General features: G+C 28.8%; 2 protein-coding genes and 1 non-coding gene across 7 annotated transcripts in view; 1 reads left to right on the top strand and 2 right to left on the bottom strand.

Annotated features, from left to right (window-relative positions):
- LOC727399 (protein numb) overlaps positions 1–26,210 on the bottom strand; it is a 62,705-nt gene that overhangs the window by 33,962 nt on the left and 2,533 nt on the right. Inside the window, exon 2 of one of the 2 annotated variants that reach the window (XM_026444000.1) lies at positions 1,843–1,883. The exons of the other annotated variant lie outside the window; for it this stretch is intronic. The gene's annotated coding sequence lies outside the window, so the exon portion shown is untranslated. The remainder of the gene's footprint in view (positions 1–1,842; positions 1,884–26,210) is intronic. 2 annotated transcript variants of the gene reach the window in all.
- LOC102655185 (serine-rich adhesin for platelets-like) lies at positions 6,392–13,473 on the top strand. 4 transcript variants are annotated; one of them, XM_026443986.1, is made up of 5 exons: positions 6,392–6,548; positions 7,987–8,205; positions 8,568–8,840; positions 9,659–10,931; positions 11,109–13,473. In XM_026443986.1, exons 1-5 carry the CDS (start codon positions 6,501–6,503, stop codon positions 12,728–12,730), a joined length of 3,435 nt encoding a protein of 1,144 aa, XP_026299771.1. In that variant the 5' UTR covers positions 6,392–6,500; the 3' UTR covers positions 12,731–13,473. The 4 variants fall into 4 exon arrangements, with proteins under 4 accessions (XP_026299771.1, XP_026299765.1, XP_026299763.1 ...); XM_026443980.1 differs by having other exon boundaries at positions 11,022–13,473; XM_026443978.1 differs by having other exon boundaries at positions 10,977–13,473.
- On the bottom strand, positions 15,672–15,835 carry LOC113219421. Its single transcript, XR_003306550.1, has one exon. It is a non-coding gene; the product is annotated as a U1 spliceosomal RNA (small nuclear RNA).

Genomic DNA, 26,210 nt, shown 5'->3' with positions numbered 1-26,210 from the left:
CATGATCCAATATAATATACGATCAAAAGACCGCGTAACATGCATAAAATAAAAGGAAATCAATTTCCTATTATTGTAATTTCCCATTATCCCCAGATTAACAAATTATCCGAAGGCGCTTGAAAGTACCATACAACGACATTACGCGTGCAGTGATCCACGACGGGAGTTGATTTTCATTTTCCGATTGAACGAGTCACGGTGAATCAACTTGCACGAGGAGGAGATCTCTCGCATGCGTCATTTACTCTCTGCTCTTTACGGCTCTCTTTGCGGCTCAACGATGCCTTTAAACGCGACAAAACGGGAGAAAACATCGAGGGGTGGAAACACTTACTAGGAACGATAAACGGCGCCATTTCCAACTCTTCGCGATTTCGGATTTACATTGTTGCCAACATCAAGAATATCGAGGAATATTCAACTTTATATTTTAATTCGAATATTTAAGTTTTTATTTTAAAGAATGATTAGTGAAGTTTAATTTAAGTTATTAAAAGATGAATATTATATGCAACAAACGAATAAATAAATAATATTCGTGATAAATTATTTTTAGAGAGATTCTTTTGAAATCTAGTGTAATAGGGTATTCGCTTCGCGCGCGAAAATTTAAAATATGAAAAGGAGATGGATAAAAATTGTGAAGTCAATGAAATAATTTCATGTACAGATTTCAATTACAGTTATAAGATGGCTAAATGAAATTAAAAAAGAAAATTTTAAAAAGCGTCCCATTATCGAGATATGAAAAAGATATGACAAATTAACCGATGATTTTGAATATAATATTAGAACCATGATACGTAATAAAAAAGTAACGTTTTACATGGAACTCGTCTCTGCTCTTTTCGCACGTGTATTTACCAATACGCCATATGGTTGTAGATAAACCACATGCCGGTGTATTCCCATGAACATCGAGTCGACAGGTACAAAGGATAACATGTGCTACGACGCGAACCGAGCTTTAACATCTATACAATTTTATTGTAAATATGCTATATTATTTCGCACGACATCACAATGTACATCCTTGTACAGATTTATTCTCAGTTTTGTACGTATACAAATAACGCTTCTTGATTAAAACTTCTTGATTCTTTTGAACGCTTAAAGTTATGTATTATTTGTTAGATACATTTCATATAAATCATTAATAAAAATTATTAAAAGTAAAAAAATTTTAGATAATTCGATATAGACTTTAAAATTTAAGGTTAGGTATACTTCAATGTCTAACAGGCTCTAATTTGATAATTAAACATATCGTATTCCCATCCCATTTACAAAGATCTTATTTTTGATCCGTTTTTTTAATCCGCCACCATCATCCATGTAAGAAATATATGCTAGAGATAGGAAACACGTGGCATTAATATTCCAATGCCCAGGAAACGAATAAATGAACAGATGTTAAAACCCTAGTTCCCCGAAGTGAATATTTCCTCTAAAAAACAAAAACGATTTTAAGAACGTGACACATGCTTAGATCCTGTGCTTATGAGGGATGAAAGTATAGTTCACGTAATATAGTTCTGTTCGTTGCGCGAGTAAATCCTCCAGGAGTTCAGGACATAGCTATGGGCGGTAAAATTAAGAGCGAGGGTTTAAGATTTTAAGCATCTTGTGAGCACATCGTCTGTTGTCCGAAGTTTATCGATGTTGCCCGATATCATCCGACTTTACCCGATTTCGCCCGATGCTGCCCGAATGTTGCCCGAATGTTGCCCGCGGTTATTCGCCGTTCAACCCGTTACGGTTAACTATTGAACGAGACGAGATCTCGAAATATCATTTTAATTTTTTGACAAAAATTTTTCAAATTTTTCAAACACTTACCGATAAGTATTTTTTTCCAATGTGAACTGAAGGGGGTTTATCTGAAATATAAAAAAAGAAATTTTGTTACGAATTTGTTGTATATATACATTAATTTTATTATTCTTCTGCAATTATAAAAACAAACATTGTATATCTTTTGTTTAAAAAATATATATATATATTCTAAAATTTTTGTTATCTTCTTTTCATTTTTTGGAATTATTTATTCGAATAAAAATAATATTTTTATAAATATGTACGATAATTGATGTACATTGTAAATTAACAAAATATTTGTATTTGTCGATTTTTCAACAATATAATCCTTTAATATAGTATAATGAAGTAAAAAAAAAAAAAAAGAAAAAAAAAATACTCAAACTTAAAAAAGATTATCTTTATAGTTATTTTAACATTTCAATTTTTAAAATGGCAAATATTATTTCAACTGATAACACTTTTAAAATGGTTCATTAAACGTTTCATAATAAAAGATGATAAATATATATTTTTGCATAGTCTTTTTTTATATGCAAATTTAAGAAATTAAATATTCTTAACGATATTCGAATATTCGAAAATTATAATGTCAATTCTTCTCCTCTTAATTGAAATATACTTTAAAGATTCTTTTGTTTTTAAAGATACATAGAAACCTTCGAAGTTCCATGTGTTTTTTTATTTTTTTAATGGGATTACAAATAATTTACAAATAACAGATAGATAATTTCATTTTTGATAATATTCGATAAATAGATAATATGAACCTATTAAATTGAATTCAAAATGCCCTTCTAGATTCGTATCTCTGTTACCTCGAATATGTATTAACGATAAAGATACGAAAAAAAAAAAAAAAAAATTTAAAGTTAAAAAAAAGTGGTGCTTCAAAACTTTATCGTTTAAAAACATTAAAGACATTTTAATTAAAAGGCAAATATTTTGAATGACGTTCAATTTTTTTTTTTTTTTTAATTTAACCCATTAAATTGATGATGTATCAATTCATCAAATTAGTATTAAAGTTATTGATAATAATTGAATCAATGAAATTTTACATTTACAGTGAGTTGGATCGATTTCTCAGATTGCAGTTATCCGCATCGGAACCGAAGAAATGAGAACAGGACGATCGATGCACTAACATTTTCGTCGAATTTGTACAAGACATTGTGCTAGGATATATCGCCATGAGAAAACTGTACAATATCTATCTGTTTGAATCAATACAAACGTTAATCACCAGATTTATTCTTCCCAAATATTGATTCATTTGCTCAACAAACAAGCTCGTTATTTAAAAATTTGTTTTGCTATCACTTTTACGTTTCAATACTCGAAACTTTGGAATTTCACACTTTTCAAATTAAAATGGACAAAATACATAAATTTTTGGAAATAAATATATATATTCAAAATAACTAAATTTCCTTTTAAAATTTAAAAATATCTCTAATACAGTATTACACAATCAATTTATTTATTTATCATTAACAAAAGTTTGAAAATAAGTAATATCGTAAATTTCTTTAAACTCTTTCTAAAAATTTCCTAATAGTCAAATTTCTTACTATCTGTTCAAACGTAATCAACTTATTTACTTCTAATAAAAATTTAAAAATAAATTTTCAAACCCTTTCTTTTAAAATTTAGAAATAATCAACTTTTTTAATCAATCTATTTACTTATAATGAAAATATATAATGAAAAAAAAATAGATAGATTTCAAACTGTTTCTAATTAAATTTAAAAATAATGATCAAATTTTTCACTTTTTTTTTTAAATATAATACACGATTATACAATCAATTTATATCTACTTATAATAAAAATATTATTTTGAAAATAAGTAAATTTCTTTCAAACTCTTTCTAAAAATTTCCAAATACTTAATATTCAAATTTCTCACTATCTGTTCAAACATAATCAATTTATTTACTTCTCATAAAAATTTAAGAATAAATTTCAAACCCTTTTTAAAATTAAAAATAGTCAACTCTTTCCTTTTAATCAATCTATTTACTTACAATAAAAATTTATAATGAAAATATATAATGAAAAAAAATAGATAGATTTCAAACTGTTTCTAATTAAATTTTCAAATACCTAATAATCAAATTTCTCACTTTTTTTTCAAATATAATCTATGATTACAATCAACTTATCTTATTCTTGTAATAAAAGAAATAAATTTCTTTCAAACTCTTTTTAAAAATTTCCAAATACCTAATAGTTAAATTTCTTACTATCTGTTCAAACGTAATCAACTAACTTATTTACTTCTAATAAAAATTTAAAAATAAATTTCAAACCCTTTCTTTTAAAATTTAGAAATAGTCAACTCTTTTAATCAATTTATTTACTTACAATAAAAATTTATAATGAAAATATACAATGAAAAAAAATAGATAGATTTTAAATTATTTTTAAAAATTTCCAAATACTCTACTAAATTTCTCACTTACTTTTTTTTTCAAACATAATACACAATCAATCTATCTACTTGTAATAAAAGTTTGAAAATAAATAAATTTCTTTCAAAAATTCTTCTTTCTAAAAATTTCCAAACACCTAATAGCCAAATAGCTTGATAATCAAATTTCTCACTTCCTTTTCGAAACACAACACTCCGATTAAACGAATCGACGAAGGCGAAGGCAAGGAGGGGAAAATTGGGGGAAAGTCGGCGGAGAAGAATCGTCGATTCATTACAAAGAAATCCCCAAGCTACTTGGCTACGTCTACGCGCCCCATAAAAATGCGTACGTTATGCTTTATATATCGGGTGAAACGGTTCCCACGACACCCCGTGCGCCGCCACGTTCTATGGGAACGTTTTATCGGGGTGAAATTGTACGTGTCTGCACACGTTACACGTTCACACACACTGCGGAGCCGCGGTACGTGTACATTGCGCCTCGTGCGCGCGTGGTAGTCGATTGTAACCGGCGAAACGTTGAATTCGATGCTGCTTTGAATGAAAAAAAAAACGAGCCGCATTTGGACATCTAACGAAAGAGGTTAATCGAAGAGGTCGCTTTTCTGGCTTCGCGTTCAATTTGATCGAATAATTGCCAATACAATTCTCCATCCATCGGACAGATTTGAAACATTTATGAAAAATTTTATTTACATTCGAAATATTCAGAGAATAATATGAATTAATTAAAAAGGAAAAAGAAATGAAAAAATAAATTGTATTAATCTTTTAATATATTTTTTTTCATCAATTATAATCGTATTAATATTATTTCGTATAATAATATTTTCGATTACTTATTATCCATAACAAAACTCGATAATAACTAAACGTAGTTTAGCTAGTGGAAATATATTGAAAATAAATTGAAAATACGCTTTTAAGCAACATCGATGGTAACTTGTCCCGCATTAGAAGCAATTAGTAAGTAATGCATAAACGAAAATTTATAAGCTTTTACCGTGATCAAGATTATTAATTACCCCCTTATCTAATTTCTATACTTCTTTAACTCCGCTCGTTTCCGCGTTAATAGCGTTACATTATTGTTTGTGTCATTGCGGCCATAATTATTTCGCTAATTACGCGCGAGGACACGGTTACAACGTGTTATACCGTGATCTGAAACTAGCGTAACACGGTTCTCTATCAATAGAGAAGGCAACGTATATATAAATTCTGGAGAGGAGGGGAAGTATAAGACAGAATGTTCGAGCAATAATAAGGAGCAGCAGATAAGAAGAATCGGATTTAATAGAGATTTTTATTGTATTCGAGAGATATTAACGATGGATAATCGTCTACGTAATATAGCTTTACGAAACATCGGTGATTACCGGTTCAATTATGCAAAAGGATTATGCTAATAATAATAATATCGGATAATAAATGAAAGAAACTAACGAAGGTTAATTAATTTTAGATATACTTCGTTGCAATAGAAGTATAACAGATAATATTTAAAAAAGGAAAAAAAAAAGAAGAAGAAGGAAATGATAAAATAAGATTAACAACAACGAATTAAAAAAACAAAAAAATCCTTGGGTAATATAAATCATTACGTTAAAAATATCTGCGAAACTAAGTTATCTCTCGTTATTAATGTTATTAATATTTCCAGTTGACGGATAACGATATTTTACGCAAATGTGAAATAGGGGAGGGAGAGGTATGATAATTGCAAATAATTTTTTACAACGCTCAATGAAAATATTTTACGTTCGATAAATCGGCGTTAATAAAGATTTGTCAAATCTTTGCGAAAATATGAAATGAAAATTTATTAATTGTTTTAATCTATCTATATGGATATAGAGTTTTATATATATATATATATATATATATAATATAAAAATATAATCTTATCTTATCCGTACGTGATAATAAATACACGTTATCGATAATTACATGGATAAAAAATTGTATTCTTTTTTCAAAGAAAATATATGTACATATATATATATATATATATATACATCAAAATAGTCCATTAATTCGGTTTCATACCACGTAATTAACGTAAAGGATAGATAATATTCTAATTAAGGTGTCAACTTAAGTTATATTAATTAGATACGATTATATATTGACACAAGTGTCGTAAGATACTTTGCGTATATTTCACGAATTTCACGGCTTATATAAATTGAGGTAAAGCGGTTCCGCGTGAAACTGTGTCGAATTAAACCGCGCAAGGATGGCGAAATTCGCTCTTCTATTTTGCCTCATTATTTTCACCGCCTATGTAAGTGATATCAATCGGCGTTCGTCGATTAATCTGCTTGACAATAATCCTTGGGTTGAAACGAGGGTAGAAGGGAGATGTGGAACGGAGTTTAACTTAACGGTGTTGATATATTTAGTGAGATATACACGTATTTGAGGAAATTTGAATTAAATTTATATTAGAAAAAATTAATTTATTAAATCAAGTTTAACCGCTATAGCTGGCACTTATATCTATTATCTTTATCTCTAAAATTAATTTCCGAATAAAACTTTCATTTCATTGTTTCAGAATCCTCTATTAATTATAATTTTACTTAAATTTTTAATAATTTTTATATTTTATATATATAATTAATTAATTTAAAAACTACAATATAATTTATTTTTAATAAACAATAATAATATTTCATAATAAAATTAATAATCATACCATTAAAAATTAAATTAAATTTTATTCATCTATTTATTCATATATTCAAATTTACAATTTTATTAATTAGTATAAAATTTTAACATAAATTTAAATTAAATTATTAAATTTATAAGTATTTTTTAAATTTTCTATTAATTTTATTGATTAAAAATAATTATATGTATATGTATTATTGTTTTTTTTTTGTTATTATATAGTTTTTGTTATTAGTATAAAAAATTAACTTAAATTTTTAAAATTAATAATTTTTTTATAAAAATTTTAAAATAATAGTTTTATCAATATTTATATATTAATATATAATAATATATATATATATTTATTAATATAAAATATATATTTATATATATATAATTATTTATAAATTAATATATAGTTAAAGAAATAAATTATATATAATTATTATATATAATTTATATATAATTTATATATATTATATATAATTAATATTATATATAATTTAAATAATTATATATTATTTATTTATATATATATATATATATATATTATATATATAAGTATTTAAGGAGGAGGAACGAATTTTCGAAAAACGTCGAGATATCAAAATCTCGAGGTTTTTATTCATTTATATCGATTCAATTCGTTACGTTATGAGAATAGAGATCATCTCGTTCACGTGTTTCGTCCAGATGTGATTTTTAAAAAACTTATCGATTAATATCAAAATTATTAATAAATTATTAATAAATATTATAATAATTTTTCACATTGAATTCTATCTCTTGGAAAATCTATCTACGATTTCACAATTATGTAAAACGTAAATTGTAGATAGATTGTCATCGTGGCTCTGTTGTTGCATTTACACGAATTATTAATCGATCCTCTTGCATAATAATCATTCGATGAGAGTAAGGACAGATATAATTCTATGTAAATAAACTTCTATCGATTAATGTTATAAATCGTAAAAGAGGATTTTTTTTATACGATATTTATATTTTTATTATAAATGTGTGTACTTTTAGTATTTCTTTTCTTTCTTTTTCTTTTATATCAGGCCAACTCCCAGTTTATCCCTTCGTTCCTCAATCCGACGAAGAAAGTGGAACAATACGAAAAGCATGTTATCGAAAAGATCAACAATATCATTAATAAGGGGAACACGATCTTTCTTCAGCGTAAAGAGCAGGCTAAGAAGCTTGTAGAAGAGATGAAAAAAAAGAGCGAGAGAATAAACACGGATGCAAGAAATTTTGTCAATAATATATTAAAAACGGTGAGTGTGATACGATGAGATTGATACGATCAATCGTTTATTAAATATTTTATATAAAATAATATGAAAAATAAAAGTAATTTGTTACAGTAAATTATGATATATATTATTATCTGAGATTTTTATGAAAAATGATATGAAATAGTTTTACAATAAAAAATCGCAATTCTTGTTTAAATAATTTTTTATAGCGAATGAATAATTGGTATTTATTTATAAATTATTCGAATACGTAGTATGAGTGAAAGAATAAATTATAAAATTTCTATCTAAATTAATTAAAATAATATAATTAAAAATATATAAATTATATAAACGATATGTTTTTTTTTTGAAATGATTTCTTATTTATTACTTAACAGATGGGTTTTGAATTAAAAAATCTAAAGAAATATCTAAAAGGCATGAGTGACTGCAATGCGAAAGAAAAAGAATTGGATCATTTATTTGATCAATTCATAGATTCAACTAATAATTGTACTTCAAGAAAGTTGAACGAAGCGATACAACTTACGGTTGAAATAAACACGAAATCTGAAAACTTATTGAATGATCTAAATAATATTAGTACGAACGCAGCAAAGTGTACAACGATAAACAAATTTCCTTTTGAGATCATGAATTGTTTAAATGACGTAAGTACAGCAAATCATATAATAATATTTATAAAATATATAATAAAGAATAGTTTAAGAAAAATTCTACATATTTAAATTCCCATGAAAAGCAAAACAGATATTATATTATATATAATATATATATATATATCCATATATATGTACATAATGTATCCTATTGCATCTGAACTTTGAAGAATAAAGTTGTGGATGAAAATAATAAAAAAGTTCATATAATCTTGTTTTCTAATTATAGCGAATATTATATGTTAAAATAATTTTTAATTGAATTATTATTCTTAATTGAAAAATAAAAATAGTTAATTTTATTTGTAATACAATATTAAATATCTATGTACAAAATATCCATTAATAACTGATAAAACATTTTTAAATTTGTTCGAAATAGAGTCATTTTGAAAATCTTTTAAATAAGTGAACATAAGCAGAAAGAGTGTGTTAAATAAAAAATACGTTTAATAAAATAAGATTAAATAGAGTATATATTTGTATAAATTTTTTTTGTTGTTTTCATTACACAAACGATTCCACAATATGGCGGAATGATGTGAAATATAAGAAAATACGTAAACATATTGAATATCATCAATAATATATTGACATTATAGAAATTATAAATTAACGATCAATGAAAATGAAATACATTATTATTAATGAAATAAATGTAATATAAATTATATACAAATTTAAAATAATATAATTGTAAAAAGCAATAAATATTTAAAATAATAATAATATAAGATCAAATATGAAAACCAATAATAATATAAATTTTGTTAAATTTTTATTATTTCTATTTTTTACGATAATTATAGGCACTGAATAGAGCAATACGATATTCACTTGTGGATATTTTAGAAACTTCGAAACAAAACGATTATATCATTACTCTGATTATAAAACTGAAAATATCATTAAACAAATGCAACATAGATGAAGTAAAAGATATATCGAAACAAATTACTGCATTGAGAAAGGAAATTAAAGACTGTTACAAAAATCTATATACAAGTAGTCCGAAATATACTACCACAAGTGCATGGCAACCAACAACTGTCACAAAACCTGATATTCTTACATCGACCACAAGCACTAGCACAGAACAATCAAGTAGCACAGAAGGACCAAACAGTTCTACTACGTCGAGTACAGAGCAATCAATTTCGAGTAGCACGGAAGGATCATCTAGCGCTAGTACAGAACAATTCAGTTCAAGTACTACAGAACAACCATCTAGCTCTAGTACACAATTCACTTCAGATAGCACAGAAGGATCATCTAGCTCTAGTACAGGACAGCCATCCTCAAGCACAGAAGGATCGTCTAGTACACAGCAATCCAGTTCAAGTAGCACAGAACAATCAAGTTCAGGTACCACAGTAAGACCATTTACTTCTAGTACATCGTTCACTTCAGATAGCACAGGATGGTCTAGCTCTAGTACACAACAATCCAGTTCAAGTAGCACAGAACAACCAGGTAGTTCGAGTACAACCCAATCAAGTAGTAGTACAGGAGGATGGTCTAGCATTAGTACAGAACAACCAAGTTCAGGTAGCACAGAAAGACCACCAGGCTCTAGTACATCCACATCAAGTAGCACAGAAGGATCGTCTAGTACAGGACTACCATCCTCAAGCAGTACAGGAGGATCGTCTGGCACTAATACACAACAATCCAGTTCAACTAACACAGAACAACCAGGTAGTTCGAGTACAGCCCAATCAAGTAGTACAGGAGGATCGTCTAGTACAGGACTACCATCCTCAAGCAGTACAGGAGGATCGTCTGGCACTAATACACAACAATCCAGTTCAAGTAGCACAGAACAACCAGGTAGTTCGAGTACAGCCCAATCAAGTGGTACAGCAGGATGGTCTAGTGCTAGTACAGAACAACCAAGTTCAGGGAACACAGAAAGACCATCAGGCTCCAGCACACCATCCACGTCAGATAGCACAGGAGGATCGTCTAGTACAGGCCTGCCATCCTCAAGTAGTACAGGAGGATCGTCTGGCACTAATACACAACAATCCAGTTCAAGTAGCACAGAACAACCAGGTAGTTCGAGTACAGCCCAATCAAGTAGTACAGGAGGATCGTCTAGTGCTAGTACAGAACAACCAAGTTCAGGTAGCACAGAAAGACCACCTGGCTCTAGTACACCATCCACGTCAGGTAGCACAGGAGGATCGTCTAGTACAGGACTGCCATCCTCAAGTAGTACAGGAGGATCTGGCACTAATACACAACAATCCAGTTCAGGTAGCACAGAACAACCAGGTAGTTCGAGTACAGCCCAATCAAGTAGTACAGGAGGATGGTCTAGTACAGAACAACCAAGTTCAGGTAGCACAGAACAACCAGGTAGTTCGAGTACAGCCCAATCAAGTAGTAGTACGGGAGGATGGTTTACCTCTAGTACAGAACAACCAAGTTCAGGGAATACAGAAAGACCACCTGGCTCTAGTACACCATCCACGTCAGGTAGCACAGGAGGATCGTCTAGTACAGGACTGCCATCCTCAAGCAGTACAGGAGGATCGTCTGGCACTAATACACAACAATCTAGTTCAAGTAGCACAGAACAACCAGGTAGTTCGAGTACAGCCCAATCAAGTAGCACAGGAGGATCGTTTAGTTCTAGTACACAACAACCAAGTTCAGGTACCACAGTAAGACCATCTGGCTCTAGCACACCGTCCACTTCAGGTAGCACAGGAGGATCGTCTAGCTCTAATACAGAACAACCAAGTTCACGTAGCACAGAAACACCTGGTAGTTCGAGTACAGCGCAGTCAAATAGCCCTGGAGGATCGTCTAGTACAGAACAATCAAGTTCAAGTAGCACAGAAAGACCATCTGGCTCTAGTACACCGTCCACTTCAGGTAGCACAGGAGGATCGTCTAGCTCTAATACAGAACAACCAAGTTCACGTAGCACAGAAAGACCTGGTAGTTCTAGTACAGCGCAATCAAGTAGCCCTGGAGGATCGTCTAGTACAGAACAATCAAGTTCAAGTAGCACAGAAAGACCATCTGGCTCTAGTACACCATCTACGTCAGGTAGCACAGGAGAATCGTCTAGCTCTAGTACAGAACAACCAAGTTCAGGAAACACAGAAAGACCATCTGGCTCTAGTACACCATCTACGTCAGGTAGCACAGGAGGATCGTCTAGCATTAGTACACAACAATCCAGTTCAAGTAGCACAGAACAACCAGGTAGTTCGAGTACAGCCCAATCAAGTAGCTCAGGAGGATGGTCTAGCTCTAGTACAGAACAACCAAGTTCAGGGAACACAGAAAGACCATCTGGTTCAAGTACACCGTCCACGTCAGGTAGCACAGGAGGATCATCTAGTACAGGACTGCCATTCTCAAACAGCACAGGAGGATCGTCCAGCTCTAGTACACAACAATCCAGTTCAAGTAGCACAGAACAACCAGGTAGTTCGAGTACAGCCCAATCAAGTAGCACAGGAGGATGGTCTAGCTCTAGTACAGAACAACCAAGTTCAGGTAGCACAGAACGACCAGGTGGTTCAAGTACTGCGCAATCAAGCAGCACAGGAGGATCGTCTAGTACAGAACAACCCAATTCAGGTAGCACAGAACCAGGTAGTTCGAGTACTGCGCAATCAAGCAGCACAGGAGGATCATCTAGCTCTAATACAGAACCAACTTCAACCGGTACAGATTCAGTCACAACAATAATATATACAGACAAGTTCACAAATAGTACAATAGAAGTGTCTACGGATGTCACAGCAAGCTCGAATAATACAACGAAAGTATCTACAGATATCACAGAGGGATTGCCTTCTATCACACCAGTCTCAAATACCACTTTGCCTCCTTGTGTATGTTTTAGTTATGGTTATTAATTTATTCCAATATAACATATGAAAAATATTTTTTTTTGTTTGAAAAATACATATAATTATATTTATTTGTATATTGGATGAATTTATTAATTATTTGATAATTGAACTATATGTCATTGTTCGTAATAAATTTGTAGTATTGAAGTATTTTTGAAGTATAATGTTTTCAATACTGTCTACTAGAAATATTATTCTGGATTTTATTAGATAAATTTTGATCTTTATTTTGAAGATTGATATTATTGCGTATAAAGAAGTGAATAATGTCTAATATGGTCATTAATAATCATTTTTAAAAATGATATTTAATTTTATTTCTCGCTTTGCAAAATAACTAACTAAATAAATAACTAATTAATAAATTATTTGAAAAAAAAAGTATTTAAATAAATTTCTAAATCTTGAAATTTTTAAACATCTCAATATTATCAACAATAACAATTATATATAATAAATACCTGGAGAACCTTAAAGTCAGAATATTAAAGATAAAGCTTTGAATCAAATGTTTTCCAGTATTTCATTATCAATCTAATTTCAATTATTCGTGTCATGAATAATTTCTAACTTCTCAAGAATCTCACGTGAAAAATTATTTAACTCTGAAATGAGATACTAACTTATTCGTTAACGAAGTCCGAGTCGTTTTGTCCGCTTATGTTCATCTGATCGTTGTGTTAGACTCTTTTTCTTGAGGATAAGCCACGATCCTCAAGACGAAAGTGCTTCATACCAAAAAAAAAAAAAAAAAAAAAAAAAAAAGAAATAAGTGGCACGCGAGACGACATGCCACGTCCTTCAAGATTTTTCCCGGCATCAAAACTATCACCATATAGTGTTCTTCATTAATCGCAAAAAAGAAAGACGAGTGAAATAAGGAGAGACATTCGATAAAAATAATTTCGTTCGAATTTATTATCATAATCTTTTTGTCATTCTTTACAATATTTCATATAAATGAAACACACACATATATATATCTATAAAATTATGTCATAAATATTTTTTATTTCGTGACAAATTATTACACTATCCTGAAATGGCTTTGAATCAAAGAAAAATTTATTTCTAGATAATGGAAATACAAACATGTAAAAAATCTCTTGAGAATGATTAATTTAAATTTATTAATTAAATATCTATAGCATTTTTTATTGTATTATTTAATAAAATGATTAAAGTGATCATATTATCTCCAATTAAATTTAATGAAAAAATATAAATAATTGGAAAATTTAATCCAAATTTTTCATTGTATATTTACAAACACGTTAACGCGCGATTTCTAACAAAATTAAAAAGTTAATGTAAATAAGGAGATCGACAAGACAATTACATAATTTCGATGCAAACGGTGTTTCTTCCTTGAACGAAATTAAGCTTAACGAAAGAACGAAATTCAATCAAATTTACTAGAAAATTCGTATGATATTTTGCGACAAATACAATAATTAAAGATGTAAAAATAAATTAAACGAAGGGTAAAGTAAATTAGATCAATAATAATATCTTTTTTTTTAACAAAAAAAAAATTAACCTTGAAACGTCTATCTTTCAACGATACGCACCGTGAGATATTATTCGCTTTTTAAAATTTTTAAAATTTTTACTCGAAAAATAAATTATAAAGCGAATAAAGGATCGCGGTTTATTTATTATCCGTTTCAAATGACTGTGGTTCTTTCCTTGGTAATATCAGGAAATGTCACTTACACGCACAAAGGTAAAAACCGCAAGATATGCGAGACACGCTATAGTCTGAGCATAAATAAAAATGAAGGATTGCTCTTTTCTCGGGGACAGTGTTACTTCACGTTTCAAATAATTAAATGTTCTTAAGAACGGAAGGATACAAAAAAAAAAAAAATGTTAGAAAATTATCTTCCCAACGTCTCGTTTGAGACTTCTTTTTTTTTTTTTTTTTTTACGGATACGAAATAACGCAATATAATCATCAAAATGATATAATGATATATAATCACGAATATATGTATTGAAAAAGTGTTCGAGGAAAATTAAATTATTTCATTAAAAAAAAATTTTTGTTTTGTATTTGCAACAATAAAACATTTTCATACAAGAAGATAAAAATAATTAGAGTACGCAATGCGATGTTATTTGAACGAAATTATCGACAAATTATTGATCGATTTATCGTTGATCATTAATAATCTATTTTTAAAAAAGAAATTATTCCCGTAAAATTGCGTCAATCATTTTCCTTTACTTTTTTTAATATATTATTATTATTAGAGATAGTCGAGAGAGCATCTTCTAAAAGTCCAAATACTATGAATTTTTATTCTGAAGAGAGAGAGAGATTAAAATATGATCTCGCGAAGAGATTTCTTTATTTATTTTTTCCCCCCTCCCCCCTCTCTTCCTGACAATATTTCAACATCCGCCAGGGTCATATCCGGCGATCGATACAACCCCCTCTGTTACGTAGAATTTGCCGTTTTAAATAGAAACATAAAATATTCCTTCCAAGATAATAATTTATACGGTTCGAGTTAAACGCGAATAATATATAATAATCTCCACGGAAGGAAAGCGGAAGGAAAACGGAACACGATTAAGTACAATAATTAAAATAATTTTATTTATCTATAATTATACTATTCCATTCAATATATTTTAATTTCATCGATGTATGATAATAAAAAAAATATAACGTAACGTATTTAATAATTGACAATTATTTTTTTATTTATAAGCAAAACTGTCTCTTTTATTCTCCTTTACAAATTTCTTTTTTTCCAATAAATACGTAAAAAGAATATATAATTTATTTCAATTCGATGATAACACACATATACGTTTGAAAATTGAGAATTGAAAAGAAAAGGTTAAGAATCATGATAGAGTGCATCCTCGTTGGCCCAACCGCGGTTGAAAAACAATTGGATATATAACACCGTTTACATTTCGATTTCGCGTATCCGGGACAGCGCGAACGCAGGTCCCGACTACCAAAAATTGTGCGCTCGACATACCCACATTAGGAGTATTCGCAAGGTTCAGCTCTACCTAAGTGCAATGGAAGAGCCTCGCCCAGAAGGAACCGCCTTCGTGATCACGGTATCCTCCGCGCCAAGTAAGTTATAATTCAATACCATTCCCGATAAACTTTATTTGCTCCCCTATCATTTATTTCTCGCGAGAAATTCCACAGAAAACGAATGTCATCTAGTGGACAACGGCCGATCGTGATCGGATCGTTTGCAGAAACGAGCGACACGCTCGCTAATCTCTGTTCGTTATGCCCATTGATTTTTGCTTCGTACGGTTATATCGACCGTGTTTGCGATAGGGAGACAGGGATATAGATCCGTGGCAACGCGCAATTGCGCGAACTGAAATACCGATCGCGCGGGAAATCGTTTTCGTTTTTCAACACGGGTGTTTCGCATTCTGAAGTTGGGTAAATTTGTAAAAACGTGTATTTCCCATCTCTTTAATCCTAGCAAATAACTTAAGTAAGTTTAAAGAAATTATTTCGTTGAATTTTTTATCGATAAAATTCATATTTGTTAAAGAAAAAAAAAAAATTCATTGAGTATAAAACAATTTCTTCGCGCATTAATGAAATAACGCGTTAATTTTCTGAAGTATAAAATATCATATACGATACTTGTAGCAATTACTTGTTAACACGATGAATTATGTGCAAAAAGAAAACAAGATATAAAACGTGATAAAAAATAACTTTCGTTTCCTACGCTATCGTTATCAAGATAACGAACCGGATAATATTTAACGAAACTTAATGGTAATTCATGATACTAGTAAATATTAATAATTCCATTCTTTTTTTTTTTCTTTTATTTATATTTGATTAAATTTATTACCACACGATACGAAAGGAAACATCTTCCAACGTAATTGACACGTACCAGATCTATCTATCGTACACGCTTTAATTGCCAACGATAAATAAACAGATGATCCCCTACGGTGAGCAGTTTCGTGTAAAAGTAATGATGGATCGTGGAGAGGCGAAAGAGAAAAATATCTGTGCACGATAAATATTTATGGGTTCATTTTTTATATAGAATCTTCTATTTTTATCTCAAAAACTTATCGAAAAATGGGCCAATATCGACAATGTGAATATTTTGAAAATCATCTTGAAATAATCCCAATGTCGTGTGTTCGGTTCGAGTTCGAAGGATTCGGGCGAGATCGGGCAAAATCGGGCGAGATCGTAATACTCTCGTAATACTCTCGTAATGCTCTCTGTTTGGGATCGTGAAAGTTTTTTCAAAATTCGAATGTGATATTGAAATTTTTTAAAGTTGCTCTCAACATTTTTTGGTGGAAACTGTGTTGAAAGTAAAATTTATTTTCGACTAATGAGAATATCTCTCGTACGTAGTGATATTAGAAATTTAATATAAATTCGGTAATAATCGGATTGAGGTTATTTCAGGATCTCGAAATATCGAGAATATCGAGATATGAGAATTTTTTTCTGAATATTAAAATATTTTCGTTCTGCCTTATTGATTAAGGATTAAATAGAATTTTCTTTATTATTAAGATGTTGGTAATGCGCAAGGTTTCAACTCTATTAAAATAGATGTCGAGATTCGATCAATGTGGTTACCTTGACGGAGTGTTCTCATGCGTGTTTAATCATCAAGAAGTACAAGACAAGACAGTTTTATTTATTGTTATAAAATTAATTTTCGTATTTTTTCTCCTTTTATGTATTTTTCACAATGAATGGCAATGCTCTTAAAAGAAGAATAATCATCTCAAATATTATTTTTGATGGATATCTTTTAAGAAATTTGAGATTTTATTCGATACCATTTTAAGATAAATGGAAATAAAAAAGAATGGTTCTCAGTTTTAAGCACAATTTTAATTGATGTAATTAAAACAAATTCTTTGATCAAAATTATAATTAATAATTGATTTTACGATTGATATAAAATAAGAAAAACAAAAAAAAAATTTAAATATTTTTTTCCATTTCATAATGAGGACAAAATTGTATAATATTATATCGTCCCTGATCTAAATATATATATTTAGTCCATGATCTAAATAAGAATAGTAACGATGCATTGCATCTTCTGTATTCTATTCTATCTTTTTCCATATCTCTCGAATTATATTCTTCATAACAATGTGCAAATGTCATTTGCATTTTTATTCTTTTCACATTCATTTAATTCAATTTTTTTGTCTCATCAATTTTTCTTTCTTTAATATTATTGCAAAGAAGGTAGAATAAATAATTTATGAACAATCATTGAATAAATTTGCTTTATATAAAATATATAAAATTTATTATTTTTCTTATTTATTTATTGTACATGTATGAAATATAATTTTTAATGTATGTTTGAAATATCTAAAGATTTTCCGATTGATTTTAGTGACATACAATTAAAAAAGTTAGGAATCTATATTGCCATAAGTAGGCAAAAAAAAAAATTACCACTAAAAATACTATTAAATCACCAGAAACGTAGAAAATAAATTTTAAACAAAATATTTCTAATAAAAAAAAAATTATTAATATAAAATAATCATATGATTGTAAATTATAATATTTCAGAATATTTTTTTTCTTCTTCTATTAAATTTCCAAAACAAACTATTCATATGATCCAATTTCCCCATGTTTGGCCTTCCGCATCAATGACCCGAAAATCCTGTTACCAGAATCGTTTTATCTCCTTTATGTGGTCGGATAATCGACATTTTACTATATTCTCGCAAAACCGCCTACGTACAATTTAATTTATCGCCAATATTTAAGTCTTGTTTATGAAACACATTACTCATTTCTCGAGCGCCAAAGATTGGATCACAACAATCGGTAAAGTCATTTTCGACAATGAGAAGGAATCCCACCGATCTTCGAGTGGTTTCTATTGAAAAAAAAAAAAAAAAAAAAATCGTAAACCTTGAATATCGTTGAATTATCGTCCATTTCGAACACAAGTAAAGCAATGTGTGTTCACATATCGTGAATATCGGGGTTATAGAACTGTTGAGAGAGAATTTGCGTAATAGCACATTTGGAGCCAAGGAGGTCGCTACTTCATCGTGTATTTTTATGCGATTCACCCATTTCTTTTTTTCAAAGAACACAAAACACCGCGACCTCTTTTTCTCTCTTTTTTTTTTTTCTTTCTTCTTACGAAATTTACAACGTCTATGATATAATCGAGATTCAAGTGCTATGATATATTTTCTTTTGTAAGGAAATTTATGTGACCCGATTTTTGAATCGTTTATTTATTATGGAAAATTACTTGTGTGTTCCAAATATAATTTTATATAAATGTCAAAAGTACTTATAATAAATATAGAAGTGACATTTTAAATATTCTGAATTGAGAAGAATGTTTATTTCGTTACTTTATCGAAATCATTTTTGTTAAAAATTGTAAAAAAATTTTCGAATTCGTATATTTGAGTAAAGTATAGTAAATTTAAGGTCGAATATTTCAATAGAAACATTTTAATGTAAAATTTCTCGTTAAACGAAGATTATTTATAAATAAAAACGATATCGATCCTCTGCGTTTATTCTATAGAGATAATTTAAGATGTTTATCAAGAATGATATTCTAATTTTAAGTCATGATAAAAAATATAATTAATAAAATTTTCATTTAAAATAAATAAAACTTTTCAATAAATTCGTTAATAAATATTAATTTCTTTAATAATATTTACTTCTAAAAAAAAAAAAATTATGTTTGATTCACGGGAAAATTATATATCACCGATTTCAACTTAAAAATTTTAAAAAATACTTAAATATATTTAGAAGAAAAATAAAAAGATGAAAGAAACGAATTGAATATCATAGTGTTCAATGTAAGTCACGTATATCAAAGTTATTTATATGCAGAATCGATTTAATAACTATTAGAGTCTTCAAACTTAACTTACAACCCACTAAATTATTTTTTTACAGACAGATCGACAAACTTTGCTTCCATCTTTGAAAGATAATTTTATTCTCTCTATTATATACGTTTCCTTGAACTATTTCGATATTGCTTTGTATAACCTCGTTAAACGAACATCTCTTTTTATTTTTAGCAGTTTTTACCGCATTGATATATAATGAAATTTCAATTTCAAACCAAGCCCTATCAAAATGAATCGAGATCCATCGGATAATCGAGAAGGAAAAAAAAATTGAGAATGATTAGTGGAAAGAAGTTAAATGCACATTTTATTTGGCAAGTAATTTTGCTTTTCTCTATATATCAATTTTAACAAGCTTTGTTATGATTACGAAGTTTTTAGTTTTGAAAAAATCCATAAGAGGCGCTGGTAGCACTTTTTTTACGTGTAGAGCACGGATCTGGTTAAGGTTAAGGTTATCTTCACATTTCATATTTTCATTATATTTTCAATGAATACGTCTTGTGGCTTGCTGTTCAATTTTTCTACGAATGTTTCAAAGGACACGATTGCACGTATATATCGATCTTGCGTGAAAGGCAGAACCGTCGCCGATGGAGATTGTTTAGGAGCGAGAGGACGACAGACCGTCACCCACGTAGCTCGGTTTTCGTCACGCTCTTACGGTTACGCGGCAATGCGAGAACGCGTTTCGTAACGTAAACACGTATCCGGACAACTGTACGCTGTACAGTGTGTAATATATATTGGGAATATGTGTGTAGGGAACGATGCTCCTTGGAGAAGCCCGTTACTTCGTCGAATTTGATCGCTATCCTAAAACGATGATGGTTAAACGGAAGAGAAGGAAGCCGTTTAACTTGCGACGTGACAACCGATCGGAACCATTCTCGGAAGTATTGCATTTCTGTTATATCCTTTAAAGTTTTGAAAAATAATTCGATGAAAATTTTAGGTTAGACATAACGCATTACGGAAAAGAAATGAGTTTAGAATAATTGATTTTGAGATAGATTGATATAATATAGTATGTGATTTGCTTAATAGAAATATCTTCGTTCACCGAATAATTTTTATTAAATCTTTTTTTAGAAATTCCGATTCCAGGGAGCAAATATATCTTAGATGTAATGCATTTTGAGGTTAAGAAATTTCTAAAATATGCACAATATCGTCTTCTTTGTGCTAGAAATACGAATGTATAATTTGATAATTTATGGAAATTTATATTTCTTCTACTATTGAGATTTATTTTAAAATTCAATCAAGCACTATAAAAAATAATTTTATTGCTTTAATATAAACTTATTAAATAATTATAAATAAGCAAAGATAGCAATAATATTTTTTCAGAATTGATTCTTTCGTATGAAATCTCATTCAGTGATTCAAATAATTATAAAGAAATACAATCCAACGAAGAATCTACATTTAAAAAGTATATTAAAAATATGAATTATGCTATTATTTTATTCCATTAAAATTTTCAAAAATTCCAAAGAATCTTGGACAAGAAAAAAATATCATTTTTATTTTGCTAAAATTTCATTCGAAATTCTAATACATATCCACGAAACTTGAAATTCTATGAATAAGTAAATCTCATTCCCGAAATGATCGATCGCGTAAACTCGGCCGTGTCGTGTCATTCTTCTATTTCGAAACCTCGAACGATCACGGCGAATCCACAACGTTAATCGCAACGTTTTCCATCCAGTCGGCCCGATTCGTAAAGTTTTTGCATTGAAACGATACGATGATACCGTAACAGTCTGCATTGCAGTCCGCCACGCGAATACCTGTTTGACACACTGACGAAGGAATCCACGATGTGGCATAATAAATGTCACGTGTTACGGGATAAAGACAGTGTCGCGAGTAACATGTGCCGTTGAAATTATCGCGTGGAACACACTCGAATGCGTGCCAACACCGTAATATTGAAACTACTTTACACGGGGCTATGGCAAATATGCGAAGACACGGCCGACATTGGTGCTTTGAGCCGCGGTTATTAAAGAACGCCTTTACCGGGGGAACGATTTTTCTTCTTTTTTTCTTCTTCTTTTTTTTTTTCTCCTTTTTTCTTTCTTTTTTTTTTTTTCCGTTGAAATGGCTACGAATTACCTCGGTTTATGAAATTTTTTCGACGATGAAAAGAACGATCGTCGCGAATGAAATATCTCGACTGTGCGAAATTGAAGTGAGCGCAGTTTTTTCGCTTAAGTATAAATTCGAGTGCGATAAATGGTATGTATTTTTTTTTTTTCCATATATAAACGAGTTCTCTGCATATTTTTTTTATCTAAAACGAAGATTTGCTCGAAGATTTTAGGTTTCGAATTAATGAACTTGGTGAACAATTGGATGTGGGATTAATAAATATTCTGGGAGGACAATGAGCTGTAAGTTGGATTGTGTAGGGAGAGGAGCGTGCTCGAGACAAAAGCTGACTTAAAATATAGAGATGTCCCCAACGATCGCGCGAAAATCCTGCGAATGAACGGTGATTATTTCTACGCATATATTATTTCTATCATATATTCTATCCGAAAATCTTGATTGTAAAAAAATAAATAATATTAAGATCTATTAAAATTGTTGAAATTGGTTAAATTAAATTTGCATATTTCATAGATCCATTGACATATTATTATGTACGATATTTCACATTGTTTATTTCTCGAATGTATAAATACATTTATCTCGTATATTAATTATAGAAATAGTTCATACGTAAATGAATAAACGGATTATTGGAATTGGAGATTGTTTCATTAAAGTATAACTGAAAAAATGATTTTGAAAAAAAACCTATTAAACGATTTTTATAATTTTTATAATATCAATAATCAGATCTCGATTCAGAGGAATAAATTTATCTAAATTTGAAAGATTTATCGAATCGAAATCAATTCTTAAATATAATACGTATAGCTAATATTCTTCTTAAAAATCTCATTCCCAAAGTGTCAAACGCACGTCCCACGCTTTAAAAGCCTTTCCTAGGACAATGATCTGAATTGTTTGGAGGATAACGAGCATTTGCCTCGTTATGGAATACAATTGACCCGATTGCCACGTGGCACACGCATGTACGTGCCTTACAGCTTGTTCGAAGTATTTGTTCAATTTGTTCGCACTTATACCAAGATCGTTATCGTTACCCATTCATTGTGTCTTCATCAACGCACGACTCGTGAAAAAAATTTCCCTCGATCGCGAAGAAAGAATTTTTTTGCAATTTCGAGCATCGATAGAATTAAAAAAATATGGAGAAATTCTCATTTAATTTTTAAAAAATTTCTCATCGAATGATTCTATGGATTATGGGAGTCGGGGGTGGAAAAAAATAGCAATTAATGCAAAGTATAAAAATAAAAGCGATCGAACAGTTGATCGAACATCTTTGAAACAAACAACGATGACCACACCGCCCCTTCCTCACTACCATCTTCGGTCAGGTTCAGAGAACTTTTCTTTCGTAATTCTACTGCCAACTCCCTTCCCTTACCACGACTACTTGCGAATTAACATACACCTTTCCTTTTCGCGTAGGAACAAACGTCGCTTGGAAAAGTTCTCTCGTTACGAATGAATTTTTTATCATCTATCTTTATTATTTTTTTTTTAAATCTGATTCTTATCATTATCATTATAATGATAAAATTATCGTATCAATTAATGGAATTTAATTCTTCAAATTTTTATTTGTATTCCTTTGTAGATGATTCTTTTTTTTAATAAAATGAGATTTTTGATATCATTGTTTTATTTTTATTTTTTAATCCAGCAACTTTTGATTATGTAAGGTGTTGTAATATTTAGATATTTTATATCCTTGATTCCAAAGATGTTAATGCACTCAAATAGAGCAATCTGTAAAAATCCTTTAAGTATAATATGTACATTTATCTTCTAGCGCTGATAAGATCTTATCCAATTGTTACAATACACCGTTTAAATTTGCTCAATAAAGGGAACAAACGATTGCGAAATCTTCGTCTAATTGTGATCTTCATTTTGATTTCGTGCTCTGATATATTCTTGTAATTATCTTGAGAATAATATCGTCTTGTAAATTCTTTTTAAATCATAAATACGAAAAAAGGAAAATAAATTGAAATAGTTATCAAATGGAAGATATATCTGTTTTCTAAACTAGAGCATTGAAAATATTACTTTAACGTGGATCTATTCCTTAAAGGATCGACCTGCTTTTGTATACAATTTTTCTTTGCAATCCGTTCTCTTTTATGTATGAAGAACAAGAGATAAAAGTTGATTTTTTTATTAAATATATTTCAAGTTAATTTAACGTTACATTTTTAGAAAAATAACGCTTAATTTTTGCTCTTTTCTAAATATTTTATTTTTTAAATTTTCTATGGTCAAATATGTGTTTGTTTCTAACATATTTGATATAAAGAATTATGTGTAAAATAAATATATAAAATAACATTTAAAAAATATAGATACTTTGACATTAATTCTAATTTATAAAATTATATAAAATAATTTATATTACAGGAAACTAAATTACATATAATAAATACACAGTAAGTACTTATATAATATCATTTAATTGTAAATATAAACTTTGCTTCTATTATTTAGAGTATCCATTAAGTCTCATATTTGCTTTTCTCAAAGTTAGCAACTGTACATTGGATACTTGAAAACTAGAAACTAATAGAATTATTAAATTTCTAATATAAATTCAATGATATAGTAACAAAATTCAATATTGCAATGAAGATAAAATAACATTTAAAATACAAACATAAACAAGTTTTTGAATTAACTTATAAAATTAAATGAATATAAATATTTCATCATTAGGATTTTAAATATTCATCAACTATTCTTTTAAAATATTTTAAAATATATTAAGATACATACAAATATAAACTCAACAAAAATATCTTGAACATTTCATACATGTATATCTATGATTGCTTTCTGTTGCGAGTAAGTAATATATTACTACTAACTAATATAGTTCGCGTAATCGATAAAGAGTTATAATTGAAATATACAGTGAAAACTAGTAAAAAAGTTGACTGTAAAATAATAAATCTGTACTTAATATCGACCGACATTTGACATTGTCACGATGCACTATATTTGTCCTACTAAAAATATAATGAACAATTTCTAATCTTGTATAGTACTATCTCTTATGCAAGCATGTTTAAATATATTTTTTATATGATGTTTTGATTATGTTATAATTTCTACAAAACTTTATATCTAAAATATCTTAAAGAAAAAAAAAAATATCAAGGAGAAACAAAATTATGATATTTTAATAATTATCACTAATTTAATAATCTATCACATAGTATTGTATCAGTTTTTGTTCTATTCATTTTATTATTAACAAAAATATCCTAAATAAAAGAATCTGTATCTATAAATAAACGAAGAAATAAAGATAAAATTAATTATTATTTTTAAAATGATCGAGATTCTCTATTTGCGAATAAGCATATTATAAATTTAAAATATAATAATTATAATTTTTTAATAATTATCACTAATTTAATAATCTATCGCATAGTATTGTATCAGTTTTTATTCTATTCATTTTATTACTAACAAAAATATCCTAAATAAAAGAATCTGTATCTATAAATAAACGAAGAAATAAAGATAAAATTAATTATTATTTTTAAAATGATCGAGATTCTCTATTTGCGAATAAGCATATTATAAATTTAAAATATTAAAAATCTTTATGAAGTTTGATCGAGTACTGCATTGCTGTTCCGACGATTTGGTTCCGCCAGGTACGTACCTATTATGCATTATCAACGGCTTGCATGAGTCGGGCCCATGAACTATCACAAATTTCTCGTATATATATATATGTGCACAGATATAAACGTGTTGATCGTTTTTACTCGTGCAATCGATAAGTCCCAATGAAATCGAAATGATTCCTATCAGATATCTGTATAAATAGCCTGTCGTGAAATAATCTTTTCTACGAAATTAATACTTGGAAAATCAGAGTCATTCGAGTGATATGAATTAGTAGAAAATGAATAAAAAATTGAATAAATTCGTGAATAATATATTGAAAAAGTATAAAAGTTAAAAATTTTCTAAAAAGAAATAAAATCAAATTTGAATAAATATATATTTATGTCTAAAGATTGTAATATATTACTACAAATATTTATAAAGTTTCAGAAATTTGCAGAATAAAATAGATAAATATTTACATATTTTATACAAATAAAATTTTTTGAAAAATGCATCGACAAAGAATAGAAGATTTTTAAATATTGTTAAACAATGAAGAATAAAAAAATATTTTAAAATACCATTTTTTTTTAAATTATGTTTAAGAGAAATCAAATTTTAACTATTTCAATAATAAAATTTATTTTAAAATAAGCTTTTTTTTTTTAAGATAAGCTAATATTTTTTAAACGAATATTATACATTTAAAACTCTAATATAAAATTATAAGTTAAAATAGAATATATGAAGTAAAATTGTATAATTTTATGAACATATAATTTTCATGGAATACTATATAACAAAGAAACAAAATTGTTTGATGTCA

Source organism: Apis mellifera, linkage group LG1, assembly GCF_003254395.2.
Source record: "Apis mellifera strain DH4 linkage group LG1, Amel_HAv3.1, whole genome shotgun sequence".
NCBI classification, from domain to species: domain Eukaryota; kingdom Metazoa; phylum Arthropoda; class Insecta; order Hymenoptera; family Apidae; genus Apis; species Apis mellifera.
Note: the sequence above shows the minus strand (reverse complement) of the source record. Positions and strands in the feature narration are given on the sequence as shown.

What these genes read in the sequence shown, in the direction of transcription:
- LOC102655185 (XM_006560262.3), top strand. Translation starts at nt 6,501, where the DNA reads ATGGCGAAATTCGCTCTTCTATTTTGCCTCATTATTTTCACCGCCTAT. An exon ending in TCATTATTTTCACCGCCTAT is followed by an intron (nt 6,549 to 7,986) that starts GTAAGTGATATC and finishes CTTTTATATCAG; the next exon opens with GCCAACTCCCAGTTTATCCC. An exon ending in TCAATAATATATTAAAAACG is followed by an intron (nt 8,206 to 8,567) that starts GTGAGTGTGATA and finishes ATTACTTAACAG; the next exon opens with ATGGGTTTTGAATTAAAAAA.